This window comes from Syngnathus typhle, linkage group LG1, assembly GCF_033458585.1.
Source record: "Syngnathus typhle isolate RoL2023-S1 ecotype Sweden linkage group LG1, RoL_Styp_1.0, whole genome shotgun sequence".
Classification (NCBI taxonomy): Eukaryota; Metazoa; Chordata; class Actinopteri; order Syngnathiformes; family Syngnathidae; genus Syngnathus; species Syngnathus typhle.
This window is the reverse complement of record NC_083738.1, coordinates 3220802-3236273: the sequence shown is the minus strand read 5'-3', so window position 1 is coordinate 3236273 and position 15472 is coordinate 3220802. Positions and strand designations below refer to the sequence as shown.

The following is a 15472-nucleotide window of genomic DNA, read 5'->3' as shown; positions in this document are numbered from 1 at the left end:
TTCGACTTTTGAAGGGGGAGTGGCCCCCAAATAGAAACAGCAAAGGAAAAGTAAAATAAAAATAGGAAAAAAAATAAAAAATAAGAAATAAAAAGTGAACAGTAACTTAAAACATAATGGGGAATGTGCACAGTGGAGTGAGTGACATGTCTGGTGAGAATGATGAATGATGAAAAAGAAAGAAGCCCGAAGTAGTGTGGCTCGTGACGGGACAGGTTGTTAGGGACATCGCTGTTGACCGTCACGATAAAAGAATAGTAGAAAGTCCCATAAAACGTGGACTTGAGTTTGGCGACAGATCCGATGGAGGATAGAAATCTTAGTTGTGTGAATGAGGCGAAAACACAGATACGATTGAACACTGTTGCGACAAGAGATAGCCACCCGCTTAGCCCCCAGACGGTTAAAATTCCTGGGACAAGCCGGGACACTGCAGTCGCACCTAATGGCCGTACGGGCCAAGTGCGGTTGTCAAGCTGTTCGGCGGACGTGGAAGTCTCTGTAAAAGTCCAACAAAAAAAGGAGGCTTGCGCTGACCGCGTTTGGCAAATAGGAAAAGTGCGCAGCCTTGGCATCCGTAACTGTGAGCATGAATGTGGAAGTGACCCGGTCAGACCCTTTTTTAAAAGGGTACCGAAGTGGTCCGACCAGACCCAGTTATGGGTGCCGAGATCCGGTCAGATTTAAGGGTACCGAGGAAAATAAAGCGCGCGTAAGCCACGTTGTTTGGACACTGATCGAATTAGAAGTGTGTGTGGGTTACAAGGCTCCTCGATTTAAACGCTGGTGCAAGAAAATGGCAGAGTAAACTCGGTGGGCTGTCATTTTTGAATACCGAGGTAGCTGGTGCGTTATCGCGGCAACGGTCCGATCCCGATTTGTCGAGGCGCACTGTAATAGCATGCACGTCTGTCAAAGTTTGATAAATTTGAGCCGGCGACAAAACCGCTATTGGACGAAGGTTTTGTGCGGCTGCTGTGTGAAAATGGAAAACGTGGAAAAGAGGCCTCTGGGGGGTTTAGTAGTGATATAACAAGTAATTTGTGTGCACACTTAAGTTAAATTCTGCAGAATAAAGGGGAAATATACAGCGCTATTAGGAACGAAACGACACAAAAGTTAAGTAAGACGTGCGTATTTGTCAGTGCATCTGCTCTGACGACAGTTAAAATGACCAAACTGCTCAGCGGCAGTTGGAAAGAAGCAAAATGTGGAACGGATTCGAATCCCGTTGTATGTCTTCTGTGTCCGTGTGTAATTTTTGTGAACTCTGTCAGCTTAATGTTGTCTGTTTGACCTTCTGAATGAATGGACGCTTGAAGTGTGTATTTGTTGGGCCCCGTAAGTGTGCGTGTGTGTGTGTATGCGTGTGTGCGTGCGTGCGTGTGTGCGTGCGTAAATGGGTGTGTGTGTGTGCGTACTCGTGAGTGCGTGCGTGTGTGTGGTTATGCTCATGAGCGCGCATGGGTGTGAGCGCGTGCTTGTAGAAGCAGCAAAAGGAACGAATAAGGATGGTGTGCTCTCGTTGCTTTGGGCGCGTGCCCGCCTGCGCTGCACGCGCGGGGAGGGGGATCCAGCCCCCTGGGCGGCAGGGTGGCCAACCTGTACCTGCCCACTGTGTTTCAGGCTGGCCCCACCCCGCGCGGGTGACGTCGGGGCGGTGCGAATGGCTGGAGTTGTGCCCATTTTAAGGGCCTGCGTGGCCAGCAGCGAAAGGAACTATGACAAAATGATGGAAGACGGAATGCTGAAGGAGCCAAAGAATGCATGACCAACTGGAGAAATAGGAGCATGCGTGTGTTAACCAATACGACACCAATATAGATGTATCTAAAGAAAAACATGCTGCGACGACAGCAAGCGGTGGCAGAAGAGTGTGGCCCCCTCGTAAATAATGGGGGACCCCTCTAAGGCCAGCTGACGCTCCTTTTAGCATTCTGAGAGGAATAGGAAATTGGATCTGACGAAAAGCTCAACTTATTAATTTAAATTGCTGAAAGGATGACAAAATTGAAAACAAATTATTGATACTCGTTTCTTTGGGGCTCTCCTCAATACTTCAGATTTTCTGTTACATAAAAAACCTGAGACGGCGGATACATCCGTTGTCTCCAGGAGGACATAAAGACACAGCATGAATTTAGGATTAATGTTTAACAGCCGTCTAACACGTGGAGTAGGAGCATGCGAAGGCTAACCACTACAACCCAAATATAGGTGATTTGAGTGTCTAAAGAAAACTCAACCGGTCAACACTAATTTATGAGAGCAAGAGAGGTATCAAGTGAGGGCCACAGCAGCAGCTGGAATTAAACGAATTCTCTGGATTTAGACATAGGACTGAATTGTATGCATGGAGAGCCTGCTCGTAAATTGCGTTGGCCCGACAAGGCTGACCATTGCCCACTGTAACAAGACGCACAGGTCAAAAGCAGCAAGTTCAAAATAGAGGAGGAGATGCCAACGAGGAGAGATTGGATTTGGTAGTAATCTGGTGGTTCTTTTAATACTCTTGTAAAAGTATGCTCGGTACAAATAAATTAGCGATAGGAGCATTTTAGAAGTCTAAAAGTAAGAAACTCAAATGAAAACCACATTCTAGATTCGAATAATGGAGCCTAACTGGAGCATGGGAAAAGTGAACATCTGAGAAATGGCCTTCGATGTAGTGGCGGAGAATTAAAAATTTGAGATAGTCCAGTAATATCGGTAAGTGAGCATAACACCAAGAATACTGAGGTCAAACCAGAGATGATGCTATGTTTGGAACATGACTTAATTATGAATAATGTACATTCTGTACGCAAAATTGGGAAACTTTATCTGAAATTGAAGGCTCAAATCAGGAAAGGTGAAAAGATGATAGAGAGGATTGCATAAAATCAAAGGCAGGAAAACAAACAATAGAATGTAGCCTGAAATTAGGATGAGCTTCTGGAAATCACAGTATAATTGAGAGAAACCACAGTTAAGACTTGCAATTTTAAGTTTGGGGTAATCTGCCACTTTAAAATTGTTCAAATAAGGTCCATCACAATACAGCCGAGAGCTCATGAAGGAAAGGCAACGTTTTTCTCAAATATATTAAATTGTTGTTAATAGGAGAATTGGAAGTTTGATTAACAAAAGGTACTAGGTAATTAATGGCTAATTGGAAGACAATATTTAGGTTGGTTTCCCAGTCTGTCTTTTCCAGTATCCAGCAGTGACCCTGAAACTCGATCCCGAGACTCCACCAACAGCTGAGAACAACAAGAAAACGGTGCATGGCTCTGAGGCACCTTTGACCTTTTGCAAGAGCAAAAAAAAAAAAAGGACTATATTTGTGCTTGGGGGGAGCACAACGCTCCGGAGGAAAACGACATCCTCTGAGGCGAGAGTGAAGAAACTTACAAGATGTGAATGGACTCAGTTGAAAATGGACTCATCCGAGAGTGAGGAATGAGTTGGCTCTGAGGCTACAACTAAAGACAACAACTTGAAAATGAGGTGCGGCGAAAGACCCAAGAGACCTGAAATGTGCAACAAGCAAACTGGACTCCTTGCTGAGGCGTAACCAAATTTGGTGGGCTTGAGTCAAAGTGAATGGAAGCTTGCTTGGGCACTGAACTTGACACAACTGAGGAGTCTTGATAAAAGATAAATAAATAAATCAGGAACAAAAGGTGTAGTGTTACAGAAAAAGTAAAAGCATCATAATCAGAGGATAAATTTGGATAAAACAGATAGGCTAAATTGTATGAAATAAAGAGTAGGATCACATTTAGTCCATCCAGCTTAACAATTAGACATAGAGTCATTGACAAATTGGAGATGAAAATAGGACATTAGGACCCAATAGGATGCAGTCAAGAGGTGGCTAGATTGTACAATGGACCTGATTATTATTAATTAATAAAATTAGAAGTTAATTACACCTCATGGGGAATTCTGGTGTCAGAAAGTCCGATAAGTTCAAGGAATGACAGCCATGGAAACATTTGACAGTTAAGAATAATGCGGCATAAGAGTCACACAAAATGACAGTTAACGAGATGACAAACGTGATAGGACTCAAATAACAAATGCATTGACAAGGCAAAGTGAAAACACCATAGGGGAGTATCTGTACCCAGCGGTTCGATCAGAATGATTGATTAGGATAAAATTATTTAAGGACCATCTGAGGCTGCTTCTTTCCCCATGCTCACCCTTGAACAGGCTCGGCAGTAGAAATAACTGAATTTGTTAGGCATTTAATTGACAGTTTTACGGTAAAAGTGAGGAACGATTGTATGAAATATTTAATCGAGAAGATCATCCAGAAATGAAGTGTTACCTTCAATATTCACTGATTGCCTACTCACTTACACATACTAAATTTGTTTGGTGTGGAATGAGAGCTGAGCGATGAAGGTGACTGAATTGGCACTTGTGTGGGTAAGAATGTGTATGTGTGTGTCTGGGACAGGGTGAAAGGCCAAAGTATTTTGGAGTTGGAGTGAAAGGGTCACAGTTAAGGGTAAGATTCCTCTCACGAGACTGGAACACCCGAGTTTGATGAGTGATGAGTTGTAACCTTAACCAACAGCTGATGGTTAATCAGAGGCACCATGAACAACAAAATAGTTCATGGAGAAGGCCTATTTCAGCAACACGAATGGACAAGACAGGACGAATATCAAACACTAGGACAATGGACGATATGACATGACAGACTTGGACTCACCCGACGGGATGACTGACTATGTGGATGACAACCAAACATTTGAAACTTAAGCTTGCTTGTGGCAAGTGCAAGCTTTGCTTTGTTTCTGTGCGTCACTTGACTTATTGCAGCATCAACCACCAGCCAAGGAGCAGATTGCTGGCTGTTTTATAACTTGTAATAATTTTGCAGATTGCCGATTGCAGTCTTGGAGAGTTTATATTGAATGCACGTGAAAATGTTAACCCTAACCCTTTTGATTTTTGCGATGATTGAGGATTTTCAGGACAGAATCCCCGGGCGCCGTGATTCGTTGTGTGTCTATGTTTTATTTTGATACTCGATGCCTGTGTACTTTTTGTGAGCACAAGGGTCCGCTGTCAGCAGGGCTGTATGCTCACTGGCAGGAGTGCGATGATTGTTGTTTTGTTGCCGAGTGTGGGGTGAACAGTCAATTTTCAGGAACTTGGGGATGACGGTTCTGGATGAGTGAAAGGTTCGACAAGCTGGCTGCAGGACGTATGATGATGCGGTAGGACGTTTTGCCGGTTCCTTTTTGAATGCCTGATGACACATTGAGTGAATGTGTCAGAGGGGGGAGTTACATTTAAATGAGTAAGTAGATATAAAAGCTATTTGTGACATTCAATGTTTTTTCGGATTCAATTATTTTTGAGGCTTTAACAGGACGTGCCAGAATTCAACAGGCAGTGATGGAAGGAGCAGAAGAAGCATTTCGAAAGGAAAGAAGTTAATGGGAGACAACAGCCTGGAATGGATGCAAAGCGTGGTAACAATCTAGCGACAGTAACGGTTAAAGTGTTTCAACGGAAAAGCACGAATGATGACAACTCATACAGCTAATAGGGATTAGACTGCAGCGCAATAGACAACAAATGTTTGGAAGGTAATTAAATAAAATAGGGAACTGGACCAGAAACAAGCAATAGAAATAATTTCTTGACATATGAATGCATTAAAGCTGCTAATGAAGGGAAAGTATTTAAGAACACATTTTAAGAGGGTTAATTTGCATAACAAATGTTGAAAAGAGTTGAATAGTTAAATCGTTTTGGGAAGATTACAGGTTCATTCAAAAGGGCGACTGATTTGAACAGTAAGATGACTTGAAGGGGAGACAAAGATAATGTACATAAACAAATTAGGTGAACAAAACTGACAGGACTGATGCCCATTTGAGAATACTGAGAAAAATTGGAATCAAAGAGGAAAACTTGGAGTAAAAATTAAGATTTGAACTGGGAAAAGCAATTGCAAAGACTGATTGACAGGACTTCAGACAGGGACAGCTGCAGCAGGAAAGACTAACTTGAACAGGCAGAAGTTACTCTGCTACAGGACGGATCTTGCGAGACTGACAACACGACGAGAAATAAGGGGGATTGTTCATAACTCCTAGGGGGAGTGTTTGTTTGTTTGTTTGTTTGTTTGTTTGTTTGTTTCAGGGATCACGTGGGCCTCTGGATCATAGGAGTAGATGCCGAGAACGCCTCGGAGGTTCTACTGAGCACTTCGATGAGACGACGACCACCAGTCGTCCCCGTGCCCCAATCAACCCCAAAAGAGAAGATTTAGTTTGCAGACGACTGGTTATGGAGATGTCGTCTACTGGGGGTGACCGAAGGGGGCTGGGAGGACTTCCGGCCTACGCTGGGCATAGCTGCTTTTTTCATTACAACTCAAGGTTTTGTGCTGTTGTCATCATTGAATACTGGCAGTGGCTCCCGATTATTGCAGACCCTGCGGACGATGACCGGGGCCTGGAAAGAGACTCTGAGGACAGTGAAGTGGACATAAAGATTTTGGATGGACGGCAGGCCCTGAGCAGTGATCCCGGCGCAAATTCACTACTGAGCACGGACTTTGCATCGACAGGCACTTACATATGCAAGGGGGGCAACACTGAGGGCGCTTCAACGTTTCAGTATGCTGTGATATTGCGTCAATATTTTATCAATCAGTACTTTATCTGATGACGACATGCTGCAATTACTTTATCTTATTCATTTAACTTTTCACATCTTAACATTGACAATGCAGTTTGACTGTTTAGCGGTAGGTGAACTTGTCATTTCTTTTCCTTCTGTTTTGTGAGCTCATACTGTTTTGTGGATTGTGATATGTGCCAAGACTCCTTGTACCTGGCTGACGCCTGGTGGAAGGAATCACTGAGGATGTTAGAAAGGGCCTCCCTCTTTTTCCTTGTCATTAGACTGGCGGGTTTTTTTCTCGAGGGAGGGCCGGCAACTTTTTGAGGCTTCTAACGGACCACACCAAATTCATTGCTTCGTAAATTATCGACGGTATTGAGATATTACCTAAGGGGGGTGGTTATCGTCATTTGAATAATGTGGACTTCAATTTTCTTTATTTGTGGTTCCTGAGAGGCCTCAGATTGCTGTCAGGGAGCAATTGGATACCAAAGTAGTTTGAGCTTTCCTAGTTAAAAAAACCTTAAGTAGCATGCCTCGAGCGTGATATAGGCTGTACAGGTATAGGCCAAATTGTAGACGTGATCAGAAAATTTGGTTGGGTGAAGATTTTTGGATGTTTACCGATGTCATCTCTTTTTGGACCGTTTTCGGGACATTTATAAAGTCCCGGAGGGGGGAATGAGGTAAATTCTGGATTCTATGCGTCACTGTATGTCACCCTAAATGGCGACCTTGCAGCAGTGAGAAGACCCTAAGCTATTTTTGCGGTACAGAGAAGATCTAGTTTCAGCAATGTGTAGGTACTTAGAATATGGAAGGGCCATTCGTCCGTGACCAGGAAGACCTTTGTCCATGCACTTTTAAGGGCATCGGAAGTAACCAGTAGAGTGAGACTCGGACCGCAGCTGTTGTCTTACGAGGTACAAATGATGGGGGAGAACAGATGAAAAGGAGGAACAGCGCGAAGGGCAAAAAGGACGAGAGCGCGAAGAGCGAGGGGCGCGCAAGGCGCAGGGGCGCAAAGGGCAAGAGCAAGAAGCGCGAGGGCCTTTTTGGGGCGAACATCTGTGCTGTCAAGAGCTGAAACATCTTTGCTCTTGGGGCCACCCTAACTTTTGGAGAGACTTCACTTTGACATCGGTTGAATAAATCTTTTCCCAATCAGCCGTGTGTCACCGAAGTGCTTCCTTACCCGGACCAGCCATCGTCCACTGAGTGTTTTTTTGGAGACCAGCGAAACAACAAAGACCATTCACCACATTATTTATTACTGGTTATATACATTCCAACCTAATCCTACGATCAAGATAGTTGGGAAACCCTGACTTTAATGGTCACTTGGAGGTTCATCTGGGGTGCAGGACAGCAATGAGGCATGTTGTCTAACAAAGTGGTCTTTGTTAGAAAGGAACTGTCCTTCTGTGGTACATCATAAAAACAGCAAGCATATATTGCAGTATTATTGCGGTAAGGCATTGATTAGAGAACGCATGATAACATATATATACCTTTTTCTAACACTTCTAAAAGTGAAATAGAGAATAAATCAGAAAAGTAACACGAACAAAAAGGTGTGTTAGTGGGATCGATGTGTGTTCTATATGCTGTGCGTCATCCTTTTGTGCTGGTGTGTGTGTGCGTGTGCGCGCAGAGGATCCTCATGAATGGGTGTGAGTATAAGTGCGAGTGAGATGTGTGTCCTATGGAAGAAATCAGTAATGGAGAATGTTCTGGAGGCTGTTGAGCAATAATAGGGAAATTGAGAAGTGGACGATGTGTTTAGGTTGGTTGGAGAAACTAAGATGAGCAGTGTGTGGAAGTAGAGAAAATAAGACGTGCTTGGCAGGAAGTGACTAGAATGGTGGCTTGATAGGACGAGAATAAGAGACAGCAAATGTTGTGTAGAAGACTGAAAGATGTTGAAGGTGAACATGATGAAGGGGGCAACGGCAAAGTTGACCTGCCCTTTGAGAAGGTGAAACTGATAAGCGTGCCTGCGCTCGCGCATTGTCGCGGGGCCATTGCTATGCTCGTGTGAGCGGTGGGCCGGCATCATGGTTGTTGCAGGAAATGGCCAGCCTGTGACCAATCAACATTGATGCTGCGCCCCCACCCCTCGCACGAGAGGTGCTGTGGCTGCAGGCGAAGCAGGGAAAGTGTGAGTTTCTCAGAGAATGTTTGAATACTTGAAGCAGGGTGATGCTTGAGGAAGATGTGACAATATTTGCATGATGGATAAAAGGCACTGATGAGAAAACAAAAGTATAACCAAAACGTCAAAATAGAGGATGACGTTTGCGCAGGGTTGTTTGTTTGTATTGTTTGTGAGCTGTGTCTCTGCTGTAAGTTTTTGTGTTGTCTGTGTGCTGTCAGTGTTATGTGTTAAAATTGGCTAATGTGGTTGCACAAAATAATTTGCTAGATTGTAGTCTATATGATTTGCACCGCAAAACAAAAGCAATTTTGTGAAAATAAGGAGAAAAGAAAGGCAAGCAATTTTTTTTGTGGGCAGAAACTGGTCCACACTGCATTAATGCCTAGCGCTGATGAAACAAAATTTGAAAGATGGAAAGAACTTGCTTTCTGGAATTGGATGAAGCAAAATTATTAAATAACATTTCAAAGCTAAATTTAGAAGAAATAGTCGATTGGTTGTGTCAAGACTACACAAGTTTTTACATTTGAGAATAAGAGAGTGATTGAGTTAGTTAAAGTTAAGAAACAACAACAATTGACTATTATATTAATTTACTGGCGGTTACTGTTGGGTTCACAACATTTTTCTGAAAAGAATCTCACAGAGGCAGGATATCTCTTTTTGGCGAACGATCATCTGCAGATGGGCTCAATCCCAGACACAGCGAGTGTCGTTGGGATCTGCGCCCTTCCTTCAGTTTGGTCGTGCCTTTTATTGAGGAAGAAACAAAGGGGCAAGTGTACATATACATGAATGCATAGCTTTTTAGACGGGAAGGACATTCCACAATTACATCTCATGACCACCGCGCAACAGCGATACTATAGGACAGAAGCGGTATGGTCGTCCCATGACTTTAGCTAGACAAAAGACGTAGTCTTAGTGCTCATGGGATGGATACCTCTGTTGGAGTTCTCATGACTTCTACTTAAATAAGACGTTTTTCTGCTTCAGCCATCCCATGACAACCTCATGATATGTACATGGATAGCTAACTATGGGCCCATTGTATAGCGCGGCTCGTGACTCCACACATGAGCTCCTTAGCCAGCCATCTGCTCCCAAGACATTATCACGAGGCCAAACTATCACATGTTGCGGAGAATCTTGCACACATAAGTAAATACATAGAATCCAATGATAAAAAGTATATTTTTCCCAACAGTTACTGTTAGAGTGGTGCTCACTCTAACTTATTTTGCAAGAACCACTCGGAGACAAGTTAGTCGTTTTGGGCACCTGCAGGCGGAGAGTCCATTCGTCACTGTGCGTACAGCAATGATCGAATGACGTCTGACTCTCGCTTCCCACAAGACCATCTTTATTAAGAGAAAAAGGGTGGGGGTGACAGTAGACTGAATAAACAAGTTAAAGCTCTTGCTTGACCTCTAGGTAAACAGAGCAGGGGATGTTTTACGACATTGTTTAGGATGGGACAGAGTTAGGTGGTTTATTACCGGTTACATACCAACGTAAGCATAAAACTAATCCACCTAAGTTATTTATTACCGGTTATATACATTCCAAGATAATCATAGATCAAGATAGTTTGGAAAACCCTGACAGTTACTTTGTTGTTTTTTATCTTTATCTTGATTGGTTTGACACCTGGAGGGAGGAAAGATTAGGATGAGGAACACGGGTTGAGACAACCAGTTACACACGCAAAACATGTGTGCACTGGGACACTGAGAAGCATTTTGTAAGGTGTGTCAAATTAAATGAAGATGAAATCATATGTAGTAATACAACACTTTACTACGTGTGGATTCTCTAAATCGTACAATTGAGTAAAATAAAACATACTTTTAGATTTTTGTTCAAATTACTAAGATTCTTGTGATAAACGACGAGAAACTAATTGAAAAAAAAAACTACAAGAAACTACAACTAAGCTAGTTGTGGAAGCAGTCCAATTGCCACGACAAATGGCTATACGCACGTGTGCAGGGCACGCACGAGACTGTTTGAACTACTCCCCTCCGGACGGCGTTATAGAGCTCGGTACGCCAAAACCAGCAGACACAGAGACAGCTTCTTCCCCCAGGCTGTTGCTCTGATGAACTCACACCACTCATAGAGTCTCAGAGACATTACTGTGCAATAACATCCTGCTCCTCACACCTTCTTGAATTTGTCTACACTGTTTTTGCATTATTCACATGTCCTGAATGTTGTTAGTCACCTAAATGTTGAACAGAGGGTGTGTTTCTACCGAAGTCAAATTCCTTGTTTGGCACGCTCAAACATGGCGAATAAAAAACTCTTGAATCTTGAATCTTGAATCTTGAATCTTGATAAGGTGTCAAGAGGTAACAAGCTTGCAGACGGAACCGCATAGCTGCGGTGCAAAAGACGCTTCAAATTCTATACACACAAGAAGCGAATTGAATTACTGGAATTTTTTTTGTTTGAAGATGTGCAGCGACAAAGTCCATAGACTGAAACTCAATTATGGACGAAAAGTGGGGCATGAGTGGAGAATGGTGTCTATAAATGACCGGAAGACTGACCTATCCTACAAAAAACCTATACAAATGGGCGGCAATATTGAGCCATGGTTGTATGTCACATGGCTCAAGAGGAGGGATAGTGGGGCAGGTCAGTCAGCTTTATTCAACATACGGATTTGATTCATATTTAAAACATTTTCAAAAAAAATAAATAAATAAAATAAATTGTAGAGCTTGTTTAACATGTGCTAAACACAATCCACAGGGTTATAATGCCTGGTCATAATATATGCATTCTCAAAATGGTTTGATTTGGTTTAAACAAAAACACTAAATGCCTTAACAGTGGCAAAAACGTTATGTAAAAATAATAATAATAATAATAATAATAATACCGAGATATGGAATTTTGAAAATAAATTCTCGTAACAGAACTGGTATAAAGTGTGAAAATGTGCATGGGAAAAATGGAAGATCATGGACAAAATGTTTAGACCTGGTCAAACTGTACATGTCGTAAAACTTCCCTTGCTATGTTTTAACTAGAGGTCAAAGTTTTTTTCTCCTGTATCCAGTCCACTCAAACTCCTCTTCCCAGATGTTCTTATCAGTATGTAAACACCTAGTGTCTCACACTGTGGGTAGGGCAAATCCAAATAAAAAGAGCGGGAGTGCCTACAGATTTTTAGTGTGTGTAGAGATTGTCTCAAGCTATCTGTACTGCACTCCTCGCGAGAAAAGACTTAATATTCTGTCTCAATTGTGGTTTGTTTGCTGTTGCTCTTCTATCCACTTGTTCAGTCAGCGAAATAAACCTGACACGACCCATGGTAGACACGGGGCTGCTGGAGATCAGGGCTGTGGACTCGGTCGGATTTTTGCACCGAGTCCGAGTCCGGCCTCTTGACCACCGAGTCTGAGTCCTAGTCCGAGTCCGGCTGTCCATTTCTTCTGTTAATTCATGTGACTGCTTAGTCTTTATTCAAGGCTAATTTAGATCAAAATCTAAATAATTACAACCGTTTTGTGATGGCTTTGTCTTTATTAAACATATAAACGAATACAATAAACAGATACTTTCAAGTTTCAATTCAACGACTTGAGTTTGTTCTTAGGAATTCAGCCTTCATCGCGCCGCGCTGATCAGACATGATAAACTTGAGCCTGGAAAACAGGCGCTCTATGCTGACTTGGCTGATTGGCATTGCTGTTAGTGTCCGAGTCGCTGCCTTGAGGCCGGACGGATAACGATCAGCTGTAACAAATGGGCTCTCTTTCATTCGACCAAGTGCCAACATTGCCCCAATTTCTTCATCTATGTCGGTTGGCGAGGTGGCGGCCGACAAACGCCGGCGGCGCTCAATGCTGTCAAGTTCTTTTTCAAACTCATCCTCCTCCGTCGATGTGGAGCCATCAACCTCGGCCTCCATCGATGGCCCCTCCAGGGGCTGGTGGGTACGAGACCGGATTCGCCTCACAACGGCACGGAGGCCTTTCTTGGCGCGCTCCATCTGCTCTTCGCTGAGGAGAATGCTGTTAGAAAAATGTATATATATGTTATCATGCGTTCTCTAATCAATGCTTTACCGCAATAGTACTGCAATATATGCTTGCTGTTTGGCCTTGCTGTTTTAATGATGTACCACAGAAGAGAGGTTACAGTTGGGTCAGACAGGACGCAGGTGACAACTCAGCAAAAAGAAGACGTCTACCGAGACAGTTCCTTTCTAACAAAGACCACTTTGTTAGACAACATGCCTCATTGCTGTCTTGCATCCCAAATGAACCTCCATACACTTTACGACACTTTACCACTACATTTTTATCTTCTTCTTTTTGTAAATATTCATAGCTTATATTTTTAGTTTTACTACAATTGTTGTTATTTTTCCATATTTTTCTTTTTATATTGTATTCTATTTTTTTATGCCGGAGGACTACGGTCCAGAAGTCTCTTTTTTGCACCTTTTCCCCCTACTTGTACCTTCCTGTAAATCGGGCTGTTGTTACATGCAGTTTCTCACACGTGAGATTAATAAAGTTCCTCTTAATCTTAATCTTAAGTGACCATTAAAGTCAGGGTTTTCCTAACTATCTTGATCGTAGGATTAGGTTGGAATGTATATAACCAGGAATAAATAACCTAGCTTGTCCCATCCTACACAATGTTGTAAAACTTCCCCTGCTATAATTTAACTCGAGGTCAAAGGTTTATTCTTCTGTATCCAGTCCACTCAAACTCCTCTTCCCAGATGTTCTTATCAGTATGTAAACACCTAGTGATTTTTCCTTACGAGACAAAGCCCACATGCTTTCCCCCTCCCCTTTTAGTGGCTTTCTGTGTCACATTGTGGGTAGGGCAAATCCAAATAAAAAGAGCGGGAGTGCATACAGATATTTAGTGTAGTGAGATTGTTGTGAAGCTATCTGTACCGCACTCCTCGACGAAGACGGCTGCCAGAAAAAACTATAATTGTCAAAGAGCTTGTCCTCTCGTTGCTCCATTGAATTGGCGATTGGTGAAGCCAGAGGGGGCTGCTTGCGCAACGCTGCCTTCAAGGCCGACCACTCCTTGAGAAAGCTGCCGGGGGTGATTGAGGCCGATTGGAGCTTTACCGTGACATTGTGTGGCATCTTGAGCAGTCTAGCAGTCTCCGCATAGCCGACTGCTGGAATGTGACGAGCGAGAGGCCGTCATGAACAATCAGAGAAATGCATACGCAGCGACCTCTCTCTCTGTCCCGCCCAAACGGTTTTTTGTCCGTCTAATGAGTGTTTGTCCGGCAGTTTTTTTTGTTCGTCTCGTCGTACTGAGTCGTACTACAAGTACGGCAGGCAGGTTCTGCTTGACATCGGCCAAAGCGAGTTTTGTCGAGTTCTGGACTTTGATGCGGGAACATTAAAGGAGCTCGGCCTGCTACGTCCTGAAGCGTCGCCGGGCTCGTCTGCTATTCTTCCCCCGGTTGGGAAGCGTCGAAAGCGGTGTGCGAGGAGGCTGAAGAGGGGCAAACGCGGGGGCGTCCGGGCCAGGCTGGCGGCCGACCCTGCTCGCCCGTGCCCTCCATTCTTCTGGCGAATGTTCGATCGCTGGACAACAAAATGGATTACATTCGCTTGCTGCGATCTGCAAACCGGACAGTGCGGGACTGCTGTGTGCTCGTGTTCACGGAGACTTGGTTGACTGTCAACATTCCGGACTCTGCTGTACATCTGGAGCGGCTAGCGTGCTATCCGGCAGACCGGGCCAATGTAGAAGGGGGGAAATCTCGTGGAGGTGGAATTGGCGTCTACATCCGTGACGAATGGTGCCGGGACTCTGTAGTGGTATGCAAGCACTGCTCGCCACTGGCGGAGTTTGTGATCATTAAGTGCCGTCCTTTTTACCTGCCAAGGGAATTTACCGCGATTCTGCTCGTCGCGGTTTACATCCCGCCTTCCAACATCGAAGGCGACAGGATCGCGGCTCTTAGTGAACTGTACCAGGCTGTCAGTGAACAAGAGACAGCGCACCCTGACGGTTTCACCATCTTCGCTGGGGATTTTAATCGTGCTAACCTGAAGTCTGTTTTTCCGAGGCTTCACCAGCATGTTAATTTTCCTACGCGTGGCGACAGCTTCCTGGACCTAGTCTACTCTTCGCATAAAGGAGCTTTCAAAGCCGCCCCCTCCCCCATCTTGGACTTTCTGAACATATCACTGTTATGCTTTTGCCCGCATACAGACAAATGGTGAGAGCGTCCAGGCCAGTTCGCAAGCAGGTACGGGTGTGGCCTGAGGGTGCCTCTGATGCACTGCGTGACTGTTTTGGCTCTACTGACTGGGACATGTTTAGGAGGGCTGCCACTTGCGACGATCGGACAGACATTGAGGAGTATACTGACTCTGTTTCCTTCTACATCAGGAAGTGCATTGATGATGTGACTCACTCAAAATCCATCGTCACTCGGGCTAATCGGAAGCCATGGCTGACGGGGGCTGTCTTCAGGCTGCTGAGGGCCAGGGACAAAGCCTTTAGAGCGGGGGATGAGGCTGGCTTGAGGACTGCGAGGGCTGACCTGTCCCGGGGCATCAAAGATGCAAAGAGGGCGTTCTCGTGCAAAATTACCGCCCACTTCAAGGACAGCAGGGACGCACGGAGCCTTTGGCAGGGCATTCAGACCATTACGGATTACAAGCCCGC

At 44.2% G+C, this 15472-nt stretch overlaps 1 protein-coding gene and 1 long non-coding RNA gene across 2 annotated transcripts in view; both read right to left on the bottom strand.

Moving 5' to 3' along the window:
- LOC133163184 (uncharacterized) overlaps positions 1-15472 on the bottom strand; it is a 268250-nt gene that overhangs the window by 174565 nt on the left and 78213 nt on the right. The window lies entirely within an intron of this gene.
- Positions 12321-15472, bottom strand: part of LOC133163127 (protocadherin-18-like) — a 59497-nt gene continuing 56345 nt past the window's right edge. Inside the window, exon 6 of the mRNA XM_061292757.1 lies at positions 12321-12825. Within this exon, the coding sequence (XP_061148741.1) occupies positions 12767-12825 (59 nt within the window). The 3' untranslated portion in view covers positions 12321-12766. The remainder of the gene's footprint in view (positions 12826-15472) is intronic.